Raw genomic sequence first — 14,339 nt, 5'->3', positions numbered from 1 at the left:
ATGGAGATAGAGCAGTCAGGATGAATCCTTTTGGCATTCTCAAACTTATCTGTTTATACTTCAATTATGGGAATTGAGTTACTACATTTTATCCCATATGGAATTATAAGCAGCTTGACTGGAGTGGCCCTATTTTGAAATTTCATATCTGGAACTGCATGATCATTAAACCTTTATATGGGAAGGTAGAATAATAGTCCCATTTGTTGTTTGCTTAACTATATTAAACTCTGCAAATATACTTCTAATTTAATACCACAATAACCTCATAATGAAGGGGGTATCATGTGTGTTATCTCTCTCTTATTTAGAGAAATAAGGCTCAAAGAAATTAAATAACTTGGGCACCATCTCACATGTGCTAGCAGAGATACCAAGCGTGGATCTTTCACACTCAAAGTCTGTGCATTTAACTCTGTATGATGCAGTCTAGGTTGGAGAGTAATACAGGAAGAGATGGGGGAGAGGGTTCACTTGGCAAATCCAGGGGCCCTCCCTTGCCTGCTGGTATCACACCAAGTGGAAGCTGGGCTCCGACAGGAGTCAGGATGCTGTCTGTTTCCAACCCCGCATTCTTCTGGGCTCTAAGAAGCAAAGCATGGGCTACTTCACTGGCAGATCCATCTCCACCAACACATACCACACTGGAAAAGAAATTAAGTCAAAGAATGAATGACATCAGAATAACTGGTAATAATTTGTGAAATGTAGACTTTAAAATATTAATCTTACATATTGTATTTGCATAATTACTCATCGCTTCAAATATTTCAATATATGTCAATGGATAAGAAGACACTAGTACTGTACTGATAAAGTTTACAAGAAGACATTAGCTGAACTTTATTATGGTTCAACTCAAAAAATATTCAAACATACAGTCTAAAAGTCAGATGAGTGGCTCAGATGGTAAAGAATCTGCCTGCAATGCAGGTGGCCCAGTTTCAATCCCTGGATCAGGAAGATCCCCTGGAGTAGGGAATGGCTACCCACTCCAATATTCTTGTCTGGAGAATCCCAAGGACAGAGGAGCCTGGTGGGCTACAGTGCATAAAGTCACAAAGAGTCGGACACGATTAAGCAACTAACACTTTCACTTTTCACTTTCAAGAGGCATTAAAACACTTGAACATGTTAATTCACATCTGACCTGAATTTTGCTTTGTTAATATCCCAAAGCATATTATTTTTATTTTGTTTATGTTAATAAGTCAATGAAATTCATTTAACTAACACAAGCGAAAGCATAAAACCCTGCTAATTTTCAATATAGCTCTGAAAAGACAATAAAAGCTCTGAAAAGCAATAAAAATCATGTAAAATATAAAGCTTTAATTTAAGGAACTACTAATTATCATTAGTTATAAATGTCTATTGCAAACATGAACTGGTTTTTATCTCTTGGATATTACTGCGATACTGAACTTGTAAAGTTAGTGTTACTAGCCTTTGGCTCTAGTCAGCACTAAAATTTTTTAGGACCTCACCATAAGTACACTACAGGAGGGGGGAGGTGGGAATCCATGAAAGTCATATAGAATGTCAGAGGTTTTGTCATAGTCATTTGTACTTAAAAGATGTAAAATAACGGGCTTCCCTGGCAGCTCAGTGATGAGTCCACCTGCCAGTGCAGGAGACATAGGTTGGATCCCTGATCCAGGGAGATACCACATGCCACGGAGCAACTAAGCCAGTGAGCCACAACGATTGAGCCTGTGCCCTAGAGCCGGGGAGCCCCAGTTCCTGAGCCCGTGTGCCCTAGAGCCTGTGCTCTGCAAAAAGGGAAGCCACCACAAAGAAAAGCCTGCACACTGCAATTAGAGAGTAGCCCTGGCTCGCCACAACTAGAGAAAAGCCCACACACATGAACAAAAACCCAGCATAGCCAAACATTTAAAAAATAATAACATTAAATATAAAAATCACATCAACTGACCCAAAGGTAAAGAGTTTGTATTATTGAAAGCAGGTGCCATGCCCCACGACCTCCCAGGCCCTGCAGCAGAAGAGTCTGCTCGTTTAAATGAGAAGCAGTTTCTTGGCTCCAGCCCACTGCATCATCCAGGAGGCAGGCTTAGAGGACCGCATCTTCTGATTTTTCTAGGGAAGCCACAGGACCTGCTTTGGGGGTAAGTCTCCTAACTTATAAACATTAACAACTAGCATTCGATATATTTAAAAATTCTTTTTGCCAAACAGAACAGCCCACAAGGCATAATCAGCAGAGATTCCTGGTTCCCTAAGTTCAGGAAGCTCCAGAAGCTGGTGGATCCTGAGGCTGAGAACATTGTCTCCATCAGCTGCCTCCACCGTGTTCTCAGTCTTCCAGCCCCAGTACTTAGGTGGGGTTCAGGGCTAAGGCTGCATATAGCCTGGGCAATCCAAGGTCCATCCTAACTAGAAGAAATTCTATGATACAGGATATGACCCAGGTCATGTTTGCCCAGGGATATTATTTTGTGTCTGAACTGATTCCAGCAGTCTCAGTGTAGCCACTAATTCAGAGAAAAGTGATTATGCCTACTGAGCACCAACTTCATGTCATATAACATATTGGCTCTTTTCTATTAAATTCTTAAAAATCTGTAAAATAGGCATTAGCCTCATATTTATATATGGGGAAGCCAAGGTTTCATTTGAGTCTTATCTGTATGATTTCAAAGACCTCTACGGATAGATTTTCAAACATTTTGTGGACTTAACTTCTAGTTCTATGCCTGTCTACCAACCAAGAGTGTGTGGCCTAAAAAGCTCATGTAAAGTCATCCAACATATCTAACTGAGCACAAATAACTTGCCTCTTCTGTATCATATGGTAACATCTGACCCCTGGAATCCTGCACCCAGTTAAAGCACTGTGTACATGTTAACTCTAACTGCTAGAGTTAGTAGAAATGAGCCTTTCTCGGGACACATGTGTGAGTTAGCTGCTCAGTCGTGTCCAACTCTTTGTGACTCCATGGACTGTGGCATGCCAGGCTCCTCTGTCCATGGAATTCTCCAGACAAGAATGCTGAAGTGGGTTGCCATTCCCTTCTCCAGGGGATCTTTCTGAAACAGGGATCAAATCCAGGTCTCCTGCATTACAGGCAGATTCTTAACTGTCTGAGACACCAGAGAAGCACATATAGGAATATGCTCTACTACAAAAACCTCTGAAATATTGTCATAAGGCATTCTGTGTTAAATATTTTGAAACTAAAACAAATGATAATTACAATAATAAAGTAACACTTAGTGAACAATTACTATGTATCAGATGTTGTCAGCACTCTCCATATATTAATTTATTTAATTTGAACAATAACCACACACAGTATACACTTTTACTCCCAATTCACAGATTTGGAAAATAAAACATAAAAAGATTAAGCAACTGTTCCAAGGTCATACCATGGTAAGTTATAGAATGAGATTTTGAAATAAGACAAGTTGGTCTTAGAAACTACACTACTATTTGATACATTAGACTCCTTTCTTACATAGAAGACCCAGTGAAAATAGCCTTAGGAGAGTTTTATTATTTTGGAAATCAGTTTAACAGTAGAATCACTGTGGAATTAAATAAGAGAAAAGAACTTATGTTGACAAATACTAGATCATTAAGATCACCTCGAGATATAATTACCCAACCTAGGGAATATACTTAATATAAACATAAAAGAGTCTAGCTATTAAAAGAAAAGGCAAAAAAATAACCTTTTAAAATGGGTTAATTCAATCACACTTAAGAGCTACCCTAAAACATAACCCTTTAGAAGTAAAGGGTAAACCCTTGTGTTTTCAGAATAAACTCTTTCATGCCTGACCAAAAGTAAAGCTTTGCTGTCTAGAAAAGCACAATTGGGAGCTAATATCTCATTTCTCTTTATTAAAAGTGATAAAAAATATAAATGGGTGTTTGTGTATTTGTCTATCAACCCACATCATTATTAAAATTTTTATTATTGGATTTTCAACTTTTTTTTTGAGAAGAGATACTTTTTAACCTTACTTACTAATACAGATATCACAGTGGTGATAGAATGTCAATGTAAGCCAAATAATACCTGCTGCTGCTGCTAAGTCACTTCAGTCGTGTCCAACTCTGTGTGACCCATAGACGGCAGCCCACCAGGCTCCCCCGTCCCTGGGATTCTCCAGGCAAGAAAACTGGAGTGGGTTGCCATTTCCTTCTCCAATGCATGAAAGTGAAAAGTGAAAGTCAAGTTGCTCAGTCATATCCGACTCTTCACGACCCCATGGACTGCAGCCCACCAGGCTCCTCAGTCCATGGGATGTTCCAGGCAAGAGTACTGGAGTGGGGTGCCATTGCCTTAAATTTAAATGAAGGAAAAAACTAATTCAACAAAATATAGTTTTAAAATGCTGTGAAACAAAATAATAAAATATTAGTATATGTATCTTGTCTGGAAAATTCCATGGACAGAAGAGCCTGGCAGGCTGCAGTCCATGGGGTCACAAGAGACATGACTGAGAGACTGAGCACACGCAATATATGTGTAATTGCATAAGAGCTACAGATTAGCACTTTTCACACTTACAAACGCAACTGTTTCTGCTTCAAGTCTATACATTCGATATTACTCTTTTCTTTGTCTTTACAAAACTTCCTGTTCATGCCCAGTATAGAGGAGGCAATGTGGAAACTGACAGGGTTTCCTCAATGGCTCAAATGATAAAGAATCTGCCTGCCAGGCAGGACACCTAGGTTCAATCCCTGGGTCAGGAAGATCCTCTGGAGAAGGGAATGCCTACCCACTCCAGTATTCTTGCCTGGAGAATTCCACGGACAGAGGAGCCTGGCAGGCTACAGTCCACGGGGTCACAAAGAGTCGGACAGAACTGAAAACACATAATATATGGAAATGGACACTCCTGCAAACTCCAGTAGTGGATCTGAGAGCGTTTGCTGGAACACACTGGAGTTGCATACCAGCTGTCATGAGGACTGATAACAGTGTTCCTGTTGGCATTAGGAATATGTCACGATGTGTCTTCATAAAAACATATGCAACTCATTAAAGAAAACTTCAAAATCTTAATAATCTTCTTAAACGTTATTTACTGAATCATTTTGCTTCTGAATAATATCATAGAATTTCTCTAGGATCTTAATCTCTGGTCTATGTCTAAAAACCTTTAGGTGATTTCCTCCTCACTCCCTATCAATAGCTCCAGTAGAGACAGGAGGAGATGCCTCAGGCTCAAGTTGAGCCCCTCTTCCATCAAAATACCAAAGAATCCTGGGGTTACCTCATCCTGTCCTTGAGTCTTTTATATCAATTTCTCAAAAAGTACTCCTACAACTACTCATCAAACAGATTCAGGAACAGGGTGCTCATGAATGTAGCGTGTCCCACTTTCAAACAATTCTACTTGTTAGAGAATTGTTCTCTGGAATTGCCTACAGAAACTGTTTCCACTGTTCTCCTCGTATATATGCCTTTCTATGTAATTCTAAATAGAATGACTTAAAATGACCATTTTATTAAGATAGTTATCCCAACCACCATTTTACCTCCTGATGAAATAACTAGACTCAAAAAACCAAATGAACTATTTAAAGGATCTTAGAAGACTTCCAAAAGAAATTTTAAACTATTATAAATCCTAAATTAATTGGCATACTATACAGTGAAATCACTGGAGCTCAATGAACATAATGGCTAGGTAAACTATTTGGTGAAAAAAAAATGTAGGTAATAACTAAAGGATCTATAGATCTTGTAGTGCCACACTGCAAAATAACACTTCCTGCCATGTGGAATAAATAAGAAGTATGTTCATGTAAAGAGAAAACATTATTCTATTGCATTTAAGCTATAGTTTTTCATCATTCTGCAAAATTCTTCTTGATCCTTGCACAGTTAATTACCAATGGACGTTATTTATAGATAACACATTTCCTGGAACACTTCATAATGTTAATAGGCAAGACAAGGTGTAATACCTACAATATCTGTTATTCTTATTATATAACCATGTTTTAAAGCAAGGACTTATTTGCAATGCAACATCTCTTATACATTCACAAGTTGTGTTTCAGGACCGTGTAGCAAATTAAGGTAGCTAGCTGGTAGGCATGATTCCCCCAATTACTTCTCTTAAATTGTATACTTGCAAGGTAATTTCCTAAATGTAGCCTATTAATCAATCTGTCGAGCACTAAGTATAAGGCTCTGCAGTAATCTCCTACCTCATATTCTTCATGCTCAATATTTATAGACCATTGCCGTCTAGATTCACTCCCTTCGATTAAATTCCTTTTTGAAAAATTATGTCTTACTTACCAAACTTCCTTCTTCATCCAATATTTTTCCTCACCTCAAAATATTAAGTATTTCTGAAAACTGACCTTGGTAATGCTCCAATCTGATTGCATCACTTTCCTCTCTAACACATTCTAATAATTTTTCAGGAGGAGTAAAGCCTTCCATTACAGTTGAAAGACCCAAATGCCCTTCCTGATATTGTGAGTCTATTGCTGCCCACCCCCACTGCCATCACCATGAGACAGAATAATTCACATGCCTGCCACCTTTTAAAACTCTGAAACATCCACCCTTGCAAAAAACCTTCCCTAAAAGAATACGCTTTTAGTCTTGTACATCAATCCAGCACTTTAGCAAATTGCTTCACCTACATTTTTAAAATGTCAATTGAAACATACGTCACTTGCCTTGTTTCTAACGTTTGCATGCCAGTGAAAAATTTCTACACATGCCAGCAATGTATTGCAAACAACAGTTTCTAATACCTACTATGAATAACACACTTATTTGGTACCCACTAAATTATAGAAGATAAGTAAAATCAGCACATTTTTTTCATCCTGAAAATAATGCATTTGTTTTTATAAAATATTTACACTCAATCATAGCCAAATTAACCCGGGGGTAGCTAATAATACTATCAATAAATTTGCAAAAGAGGATCATAATATGGTTATGCCATATGACCAATATATTATCTTCCATCAATGCTTTTCTAGATACTCACAGGGTTAAAGCCAAAAATTAAGAACTCAAGATGCAAATATATGTTCATAAGGTAAGTATGAGGCAGCACACGGTAACTTGCCAGTACTTATATTCACACCCCTCCTTCGGGGTTTCTATGCACAGTCCTGTGAGGTAGATGACTGTGCCATATTACATTACCATCATTAGCTGTTACTACACATATATGCATGAAATACAGCCCAATGACGTACATCACAAATAGTTAAAAACTGTAAGTTCCAAATATGGCTAAAAACGAATGAAAATATTTAATAACATAAGCTCTATGGTATATGTAGATGAAGAATACAACCTACCCATCAAATCCCTGTAGTTCACATTCTTTGAGTAGTGACAGGGCATGCCCTTCATATTCTGTTACTGTATTAGAAGAGGAAAAAAAAAACAGAAAAAGGTAAAAGTTTTAAATGAATGATCTACACTTTTTAACTTGGTTTGGCAAAATAATATGCTAAACATATGGCCAGGTCGTAAAGCAAGATATATTCTTGAATATTTATATTTTAATCATGGCAAGGAGGATTGTTACTTGCTCAGTGTGTTTTATAGCTTTATGTAAAAGAGGGTCATATATTTATTCCAACTACATAAGTCATTTGGGGATATCCCATTAGATAATTTATCTTGGTGCCTGTCAGTTTAGTGTTCCCTAAATAAGACACATTTCCTTTAAATCAGAAGCCTAGGAGCAGCAGTATTTTGAAAATAAAGCATATTAGCTGGCATCAGATAGTCAATGTTAAATCGCTTTGGCAACCTTACATGAATAAATTACTTGAAAGGTTAGTGTAAGATTTACATACTAGAAGAATGTGTGTCTGGAACTGCTAGACTAAAAAGAGGAGGAGTTGGATGTGAAAATGTGAAGCCAAGCCAATACCAATGATAACAGACCCAACGCCAAGGAGGGTGGCGCCCAGGCCCACCAGAGCCCAGATTCTCCGAGGAAATGAATCTGTCACTCCCTATTGCTGTCTCTACAGTCATGATGCCCTGTACAGTACGCAAATGCCAGTGAAGACAGGATAAACTGGCACACTGCAGATGGCACCAAGCAGTCCAACCGCATTTAGCATTTTCTGGGGCAGCTCTGCCAGAAGAGACAGCCCAGCTGTATCCACCCATCAAAGATTTCTGCTGACTGACATGACACTGCAGATGGATTTTTTGTGTAAGAATGTGCATCATTATATGCGAGATTACATTAATCTTTCATGCCTGTCTGTCCCTGGTGCCAGCATGGTTCAAGCTTTTCCTACAATGTTTTTAGATATTGTTAAAAATTATTAGTCTTGGTGTCTAAAAGAATCATTCTGCACCCAGCAGCATTACATTGTAATTTTCCCACAGCTTATTCAAATGCTGTGGGAAAATTCAACATTCACAGGAATAAAACTTCTCAATTAAATTCTATTTAGCAGAAAGTGACAAGAAAACAAAATATAAAATATCAACATTAATAAACAGGTTATCATCCATGACTGTGTGCTGATCATTCATCTGTAACTCCAGTAAGTAGCTGCAACCTTAAAAGCAAAATAATAAAGTATCTTACAAACACACATTGAGAATAATTAAGGGTATTAGGGAAGAAATATTTATGCTAAGAGTCAGTTTATCAAGTCTCGGTTTTATTCCAAAGATTGCTTTGGTAAAGCTTTTCACATCCAAAACAAAATTAGCCTTAAAATTATCTTCTGGTTAAATGATATTTTTACTTACAAAAACATCTGAAATAATAGTCTATTTCTTCCTTTCATTTTGCAGATGAAATGTGACTATGTGTGTGTGTGTGTGTGTGCTAAATTGCTTCAGTCGTGTCTGACTCTATTCGACCTTACAAGCTGCAGCCCACCAGGTTCCTTTGTCATGGGATTCTCCAGGCAAGGATACTGGAGTGGGTTGCCATGGCCTCCTCCAGGGGATCTTTCCAACCCAGGGATCGAACACATGTCTCCTGAAATGGCAGGCAGATTCTTTACTATGGAACCACCTGGGAAGCCCCATTTAGAAAGAGTAGAAGGAATCAAAACATGTATTTATACAGGATATTATGGGCTCTGGAAGCAGAAAGAGCCATATTCAAATCACTCCAAATAAACAACAACATGGGCTGCCAGGAAGCTGCAGTGTCACAAGAAAGCTACTAGCCTCTTCTTTCAGCATCATTCCTTTGACAATCTTACTGACACCTCTCTTATATAGGAAATTTGGAGTTTTCATTGTTTACAACTCTTTGAACACACAGTTCTCACTGCTGGAATCCCTGTACACCTCAACCTTCAGTTTAAATATTACTTCTTCAGAAAGACAGTATTGGAGAAAAGTAATGTCCTGAGGTTGATATTGATTGGTGGTAAGGAAACAGGCTAAAGTTAAATCAGATGAGTTTTGATTCTAACATAAAAGAAACCTTTCTTGGTTTGGTGAGAAAAGTCTGTAACGGGGTAAGATACTGAAATGTCATTTTCTTTTCTGTCTCGTAGGTACTTCAAACTTAGTAAGTTCAAGTAGCAGCCATCATTCTCACCTTCAAATACACTGCCTCTCAATTACATCATCCTTTCTAGTGTTCCATCATCCATTCCTCACTACCCAAGATAGGAAATGTCTTCTTTCTAGAGTATCCCTTTCTTTTACTCTCTGCAACCACTCTATGCCCAAAGCCAACTGTTCCTGCCTTTTAATTATGCCACTGCATCCCAACATTCCTCAAGCTGATGCCCTAGACTCAGTCACCACAATTTTTAATATGAAAATTACATCAGCCTCTCCTCCAGTCTCCCTCTATTTACCCACTCTAGCCAGAATGATCTTTCTTAAGCATATGTTTGATCACACCTCTTCCCTACATAAACTCCATTGATGACTATTCATTGTCCGCAGGGATAAATTCCAACTCCCTAACTGATGTCCTAGTATTAGAAATGGATTGGTCATGTATATCCATAATTATTCAAGGGATAATAAAAAGAACTTTTCACCCATAATTCTCTCTCTCTAGCTGGATTTGATTTGTGGACATTATGATCCAGATTTTTGTTAACATGTAGGTATAACTGGGAGGGAATAATGCCTCAGCCAACTAGCATCTTTTTAACAGTTTTATCAGATTACCTAGCTTTCTGCTGGGTGAAATCAGGAGCAATCGGAGGTATCTCCATGGAAGGGAAGGCTTCAAATAGAGACATAAAGAGCCAAAGGGAAAGAATCAAAAGAAATTTGGTAAAAGTTTCAAAAGTTTAAACACATGATCCCAGAAGGAGGGTAAAAAGTGACAACAAACCCTACATTCTTGACAACTCTGCCCATGGTCAGACAAGGTAAAAGTATCTGGTGACAAAGCACTCCCATGGGCCCTGAGCTGGCAGAGATCAAAGCTACATTCAGAGAAGTGTCTTTGACCACGATAATGATGATGAACATAACAAGGTCTAGGAGCTGTGTGACTATAAAGATTGACTGAAGAAAATGGAATTGCCTGTCTTGAACAAGTGAGATCAAGGGACTACATGATATCTGTTTGCAAATACCTCAAAGACTGTACACACAAGATGCGACACACTTATTCCATTTACTTTTTATGGTGGCGCTAGTGGTAAAGAACCCGCCTGCCAATACAGGAGACCTGAGAGACACGGGTTTGATCCTTGATCGGGAAGATTCCTCTGAAGGAGAGCATGGCAACCCACTGCAGTATTCTTGCCTAGAGAATCCCCATGGACAGAGGAGCCTGGCAGGCTACATCCAGGGTCACAAAGAGTTGGACAGCACTGAAGCAAGTTAGCAGGCACAAAAGATAAACGTCAGCGCGGAAAGTCACAAGGAGGCAAACATCAGCTCACAAGTTCTTCTTGCAGTGTGCATTTCCCACAGACATTTGGCAAAGGGTCAAGTAGGTCTGCAATCCAGCTAATACTCTTATTCAACATGTTAGGTGACTTTGGACTACATCAGCCCAGAAGAGCGAGCACCTGTTAGTAAGTGAGGACAGAGGAGGCGCCTTTTTCTAATATGTACAGGGGCACAGTGACTCTGAACTGCAGTTGAGAACGCCCATCAGTATTGTCCAGTAACAGCACGCACTGACTCCACCACACGATGCCCAGGCCCAGGCTGTGGAGCACCCCAGGAGCGGCACTTCTTCCACTAGGAATGCCACACTCCTGCACTCCACCACAGGAGAGAAATTGAACTAGATGGCCTCCACAGTTCTTTCCAATTTAATTTCTCTGCTGCCTTGACTTTTTTAATCTCATTGTTCTCTGAGTTATCCTATGATGTCCAGAATTCCCCTCGTAATTCTTAAAGTCTGCTCTGCTTTGAGAGGAAGAGAAAGAAATGGTATCATATGCCAGAATGGGCTTTCCACTCTTGCTCTTTGATTCATGTATCAAGTTGTTAGGAATAAATAACTCTTTTTTAAGGTTCTTCAGGTCTTCTGATATGATTATTAGATAAGATACTGCATTGAAAGTAGCAGCAGAGGGGAGATACTCCTTTAGCTCAACTATTTCAAAAGATGCCGATCTATATTTAGAAGGAGTTAGACTTTCAGCACTAACCAAAATGAAATTAATATACTATTATTAATGTGGTGAGAATCTTTTTTTTAAACTGGAAGTCTGTACCTTTTGACACCCTTCAACCCTTTCACCCCCACCACCAAACCTCTGGAAACCTGTTCTCTGTATCTACATGTTTTGATTTGTTTGTTTGGGGGAATTTTTAAAAATATTCCACATATAAGTGGGATCATATGGCTTTCGTCTTTCTCTGACTTATTTCACTTACCACGGTATCCTTAGGGTCCTTTTATATTTCCCCAAATGGCAAGATTTCCTTCTTTTCTATGGCTGAAAAGTATTCTGTAGTATGGCATGTACATGTGTGTGTGTGTGTATACACACACACACACACACATACATATACACACATTTTCTGTATCCATTCATCAATTAATGAACACTTAGGCTGATTACATGTCTTGGCTATTATAATGAAAATAAAATGTAATGAAAAATAAAAACAAATATAAACAAATGGGCACCTAATTAAACCTAAAAGCTTTTTCACAGCAAAGAGAACTATAAACAAGATGAAAAGACAACCATCAGAATGGGACAAAATATTTGCAAATGAAGCAACTGACAAGGGATTAATTTCCAAAATATACAAACATCTCATGCAGTTTAATACCAAAAAACAAAGAACTTGGTCAAAAAATCAGCAAAAGACCTAAACAGACATTTCTCCAAGAAGACATACAGATGGCCAACAGGCACATGAACAAATATTCAGCATCACTAATTAGAGAAAGTGAAAGTGAAGTCGCTCAGTCGTGTCCGACTCTTTGCGACCCCATGGACTGTAGCCCACCAGGCTCCTCCGTCCATGCACATCAAAACTATAGTGAGGTGTCACCTCACACTGGTCATCATAAAAATATCTACAAACAATAAATGCTGGAGAGAGTGTGGAGAAAAGGGAACCCTCGCACATTGTTGGTAACAAGTAAATTGATACAGCCACTATGGAGAACAGTACAGAGGTTCCTTAGAAAACTAACAATAAAACTACCATATGACCCAGCAATCCCACTCCTGGGCTTAGACCCAGAGAAAACCATAATTCCAAAAGATACATGCGCCCCAGGGGTCAGCGCAGCACTATTTACAATAGCCAGAACATGGAAGTGACCTAAATGTCCATCAACAGAGGAATGGATAAAGATGTTGTACATATATACAATGGAACATTATTTATCCATAAAAAAGAACAAAATTGTGCCATTTGAAGAGATGTGGATGGACCTAGAGACTATCATACAGAGTGAAGAAAGTCAGAAAGAGAAGAATAAATATCGTATGTTAATGCATATATGTGGGATCTACAAAAGTGGTACAGATGAACCTTCTTGTAAAAAAACAAATAGACACATAATATCGAGAACAAATATATGGACACCAAGGGGGAACGGGGAGTGGGATAAACTGGAAGACTGACCTATATACACTTCTATGTATAAAAAGTGTTCTTGCCTGGAGAATCCCAGGGACGGGGGAGCCTGGTAGGCTGCCGTCTATGGGGTTGCACAGAGTCGAACACGACTAAAACGACTTAGCAGCAGCAGCAGCATGTATAAAACCAATACTAATGAGAACCTACTGTAGAGCACAGGGAACTCTATTCAGTGCTCTGTGGTGACCTAAACGAGAAGAAAATCCATAAACGAGGGGTTATATGTACCCATATAGCTGATTCACCTTGCTGTACAGCAGAAGCTAACACAACATTGTAAAGCAACTATACTCCAATAAAATTTTTTTTAAAGAAATAATTGTGTAATGCATATGGGAGTACATATATCTTTTGAGTTGGTGTTTTTGTTTCCTTTGGCTAAATACCCAGAAGTGTGGAATTGCTGGAGCATATGGTCTGTGTGTGTGTGTTCAGTTGTGTCTGACTCTTTGTGACGCTATGGACTGTAGCCCACCAGGCTCCTCTGTCCATGGAATTTTTCAGGCAAGAATACTGGAGCTGGTTGTCATTTCCTACTCCAGGGGATCTTCCCAATCCAGGGATTGAACCTACATCTTCTGCATTGGCAGGTGGATTCTTTACCACTGAGCCACCAGGGAAGCCCTTATGATGAATACATCTTGTTACAAGTTTTACATCATGCCTCATTATACAGCACTCTCTTAATGAATTAATCATCATATAGAATGTATTACATAATTCATAGTCCATTTGGAGTCAGTGGTGCACAGAACATATATTAAAACAATGGTCACACTGGACATGCAGAAAATTTGTGCTCTTTCAGTTTTACTCTTTCATAAAAGATACTTTTTAAAAGTATGAGTTGAATCTTATTAATACATAATTTATGAAACTAAAATATGCCACATTATGACCATGTTTCTATTGCACTTTACAATATACAAGGTAGTTTTAAATATACAACCTTATTCAAACTACAAAATTATACAGTGAGATAGGCAGGATAAAATTTTTCAGATAGCCACATGTTTATTGTTCTTTCACATAAAATAGGAAACATTTTAAAAATATAAATGTTAAGCCAATATACATACCTAAATGGTTTCATAAGCAAAAGATGTAATTTTATAATTTTGCTTGCAGCAGGAGTGTTAGGCAGCTAATAATTAGCCATTCTGCACAAATATATAAATAAATTCTAAATTTGCATTTATGTAATATTCTAATTTTATGTTAAACTAAATATAATATTTGTAACATTTAAATTGTAGGGGAAAAAGCTTCTAGACATAATATTTTTCTCTCCAA

General features: G+C 38.3%; 1 protein-coding gene across 2 annotated transcripts in view; it reads right to left on the bottom strand.

The window, feature by feature from the left end:
- Window positions 1-14,339, bottom strand: part of CERKL (ceramide kinase like) — a 141,090-nt gene that overhangs the window by 22,074 nt on the left and 104,677 nt on the right. For both annotated transcript variants that reach the window (XM_061433883.1, XM_061433872.1), the window contains exons 4-5: window positions 7,322-7,385; window positions 502-644 (exon numbers count right to left, since the gene is read on the bottom strand). In XM_061433883.1, the coding sequence (XP_061289867.1) occupies window positions 502-644; window positions 7,322-7,385 (207 nt within the window). The remainder of the gene's footprint in view (window positions 1-501; window positions 645-7,321; window positions 7,386-14,339) is intronic.

The sequence above is a fragment of the Bos javanicus genome, chromosome 2 (genome assembly GCF_032452875.1).
Source record: "Bos javanicus breed banteng chromosome 2, ARS-OSU_banteng_1.0, whole genome shotgun sequence".
In the NCBI taxonomy this organism is placed as follows: domain Eukaryota; kingdom Metazoa; phylum Chordata; class Mammalia; order Artiodactyla; family Bovidae; genus Bos; species Bos javanicus.
The sequence above is the reverse complement of the archived record's forward strand: the minus strand, read 5'-3'. Positions and strand labels throughout refer to the sequence as shown.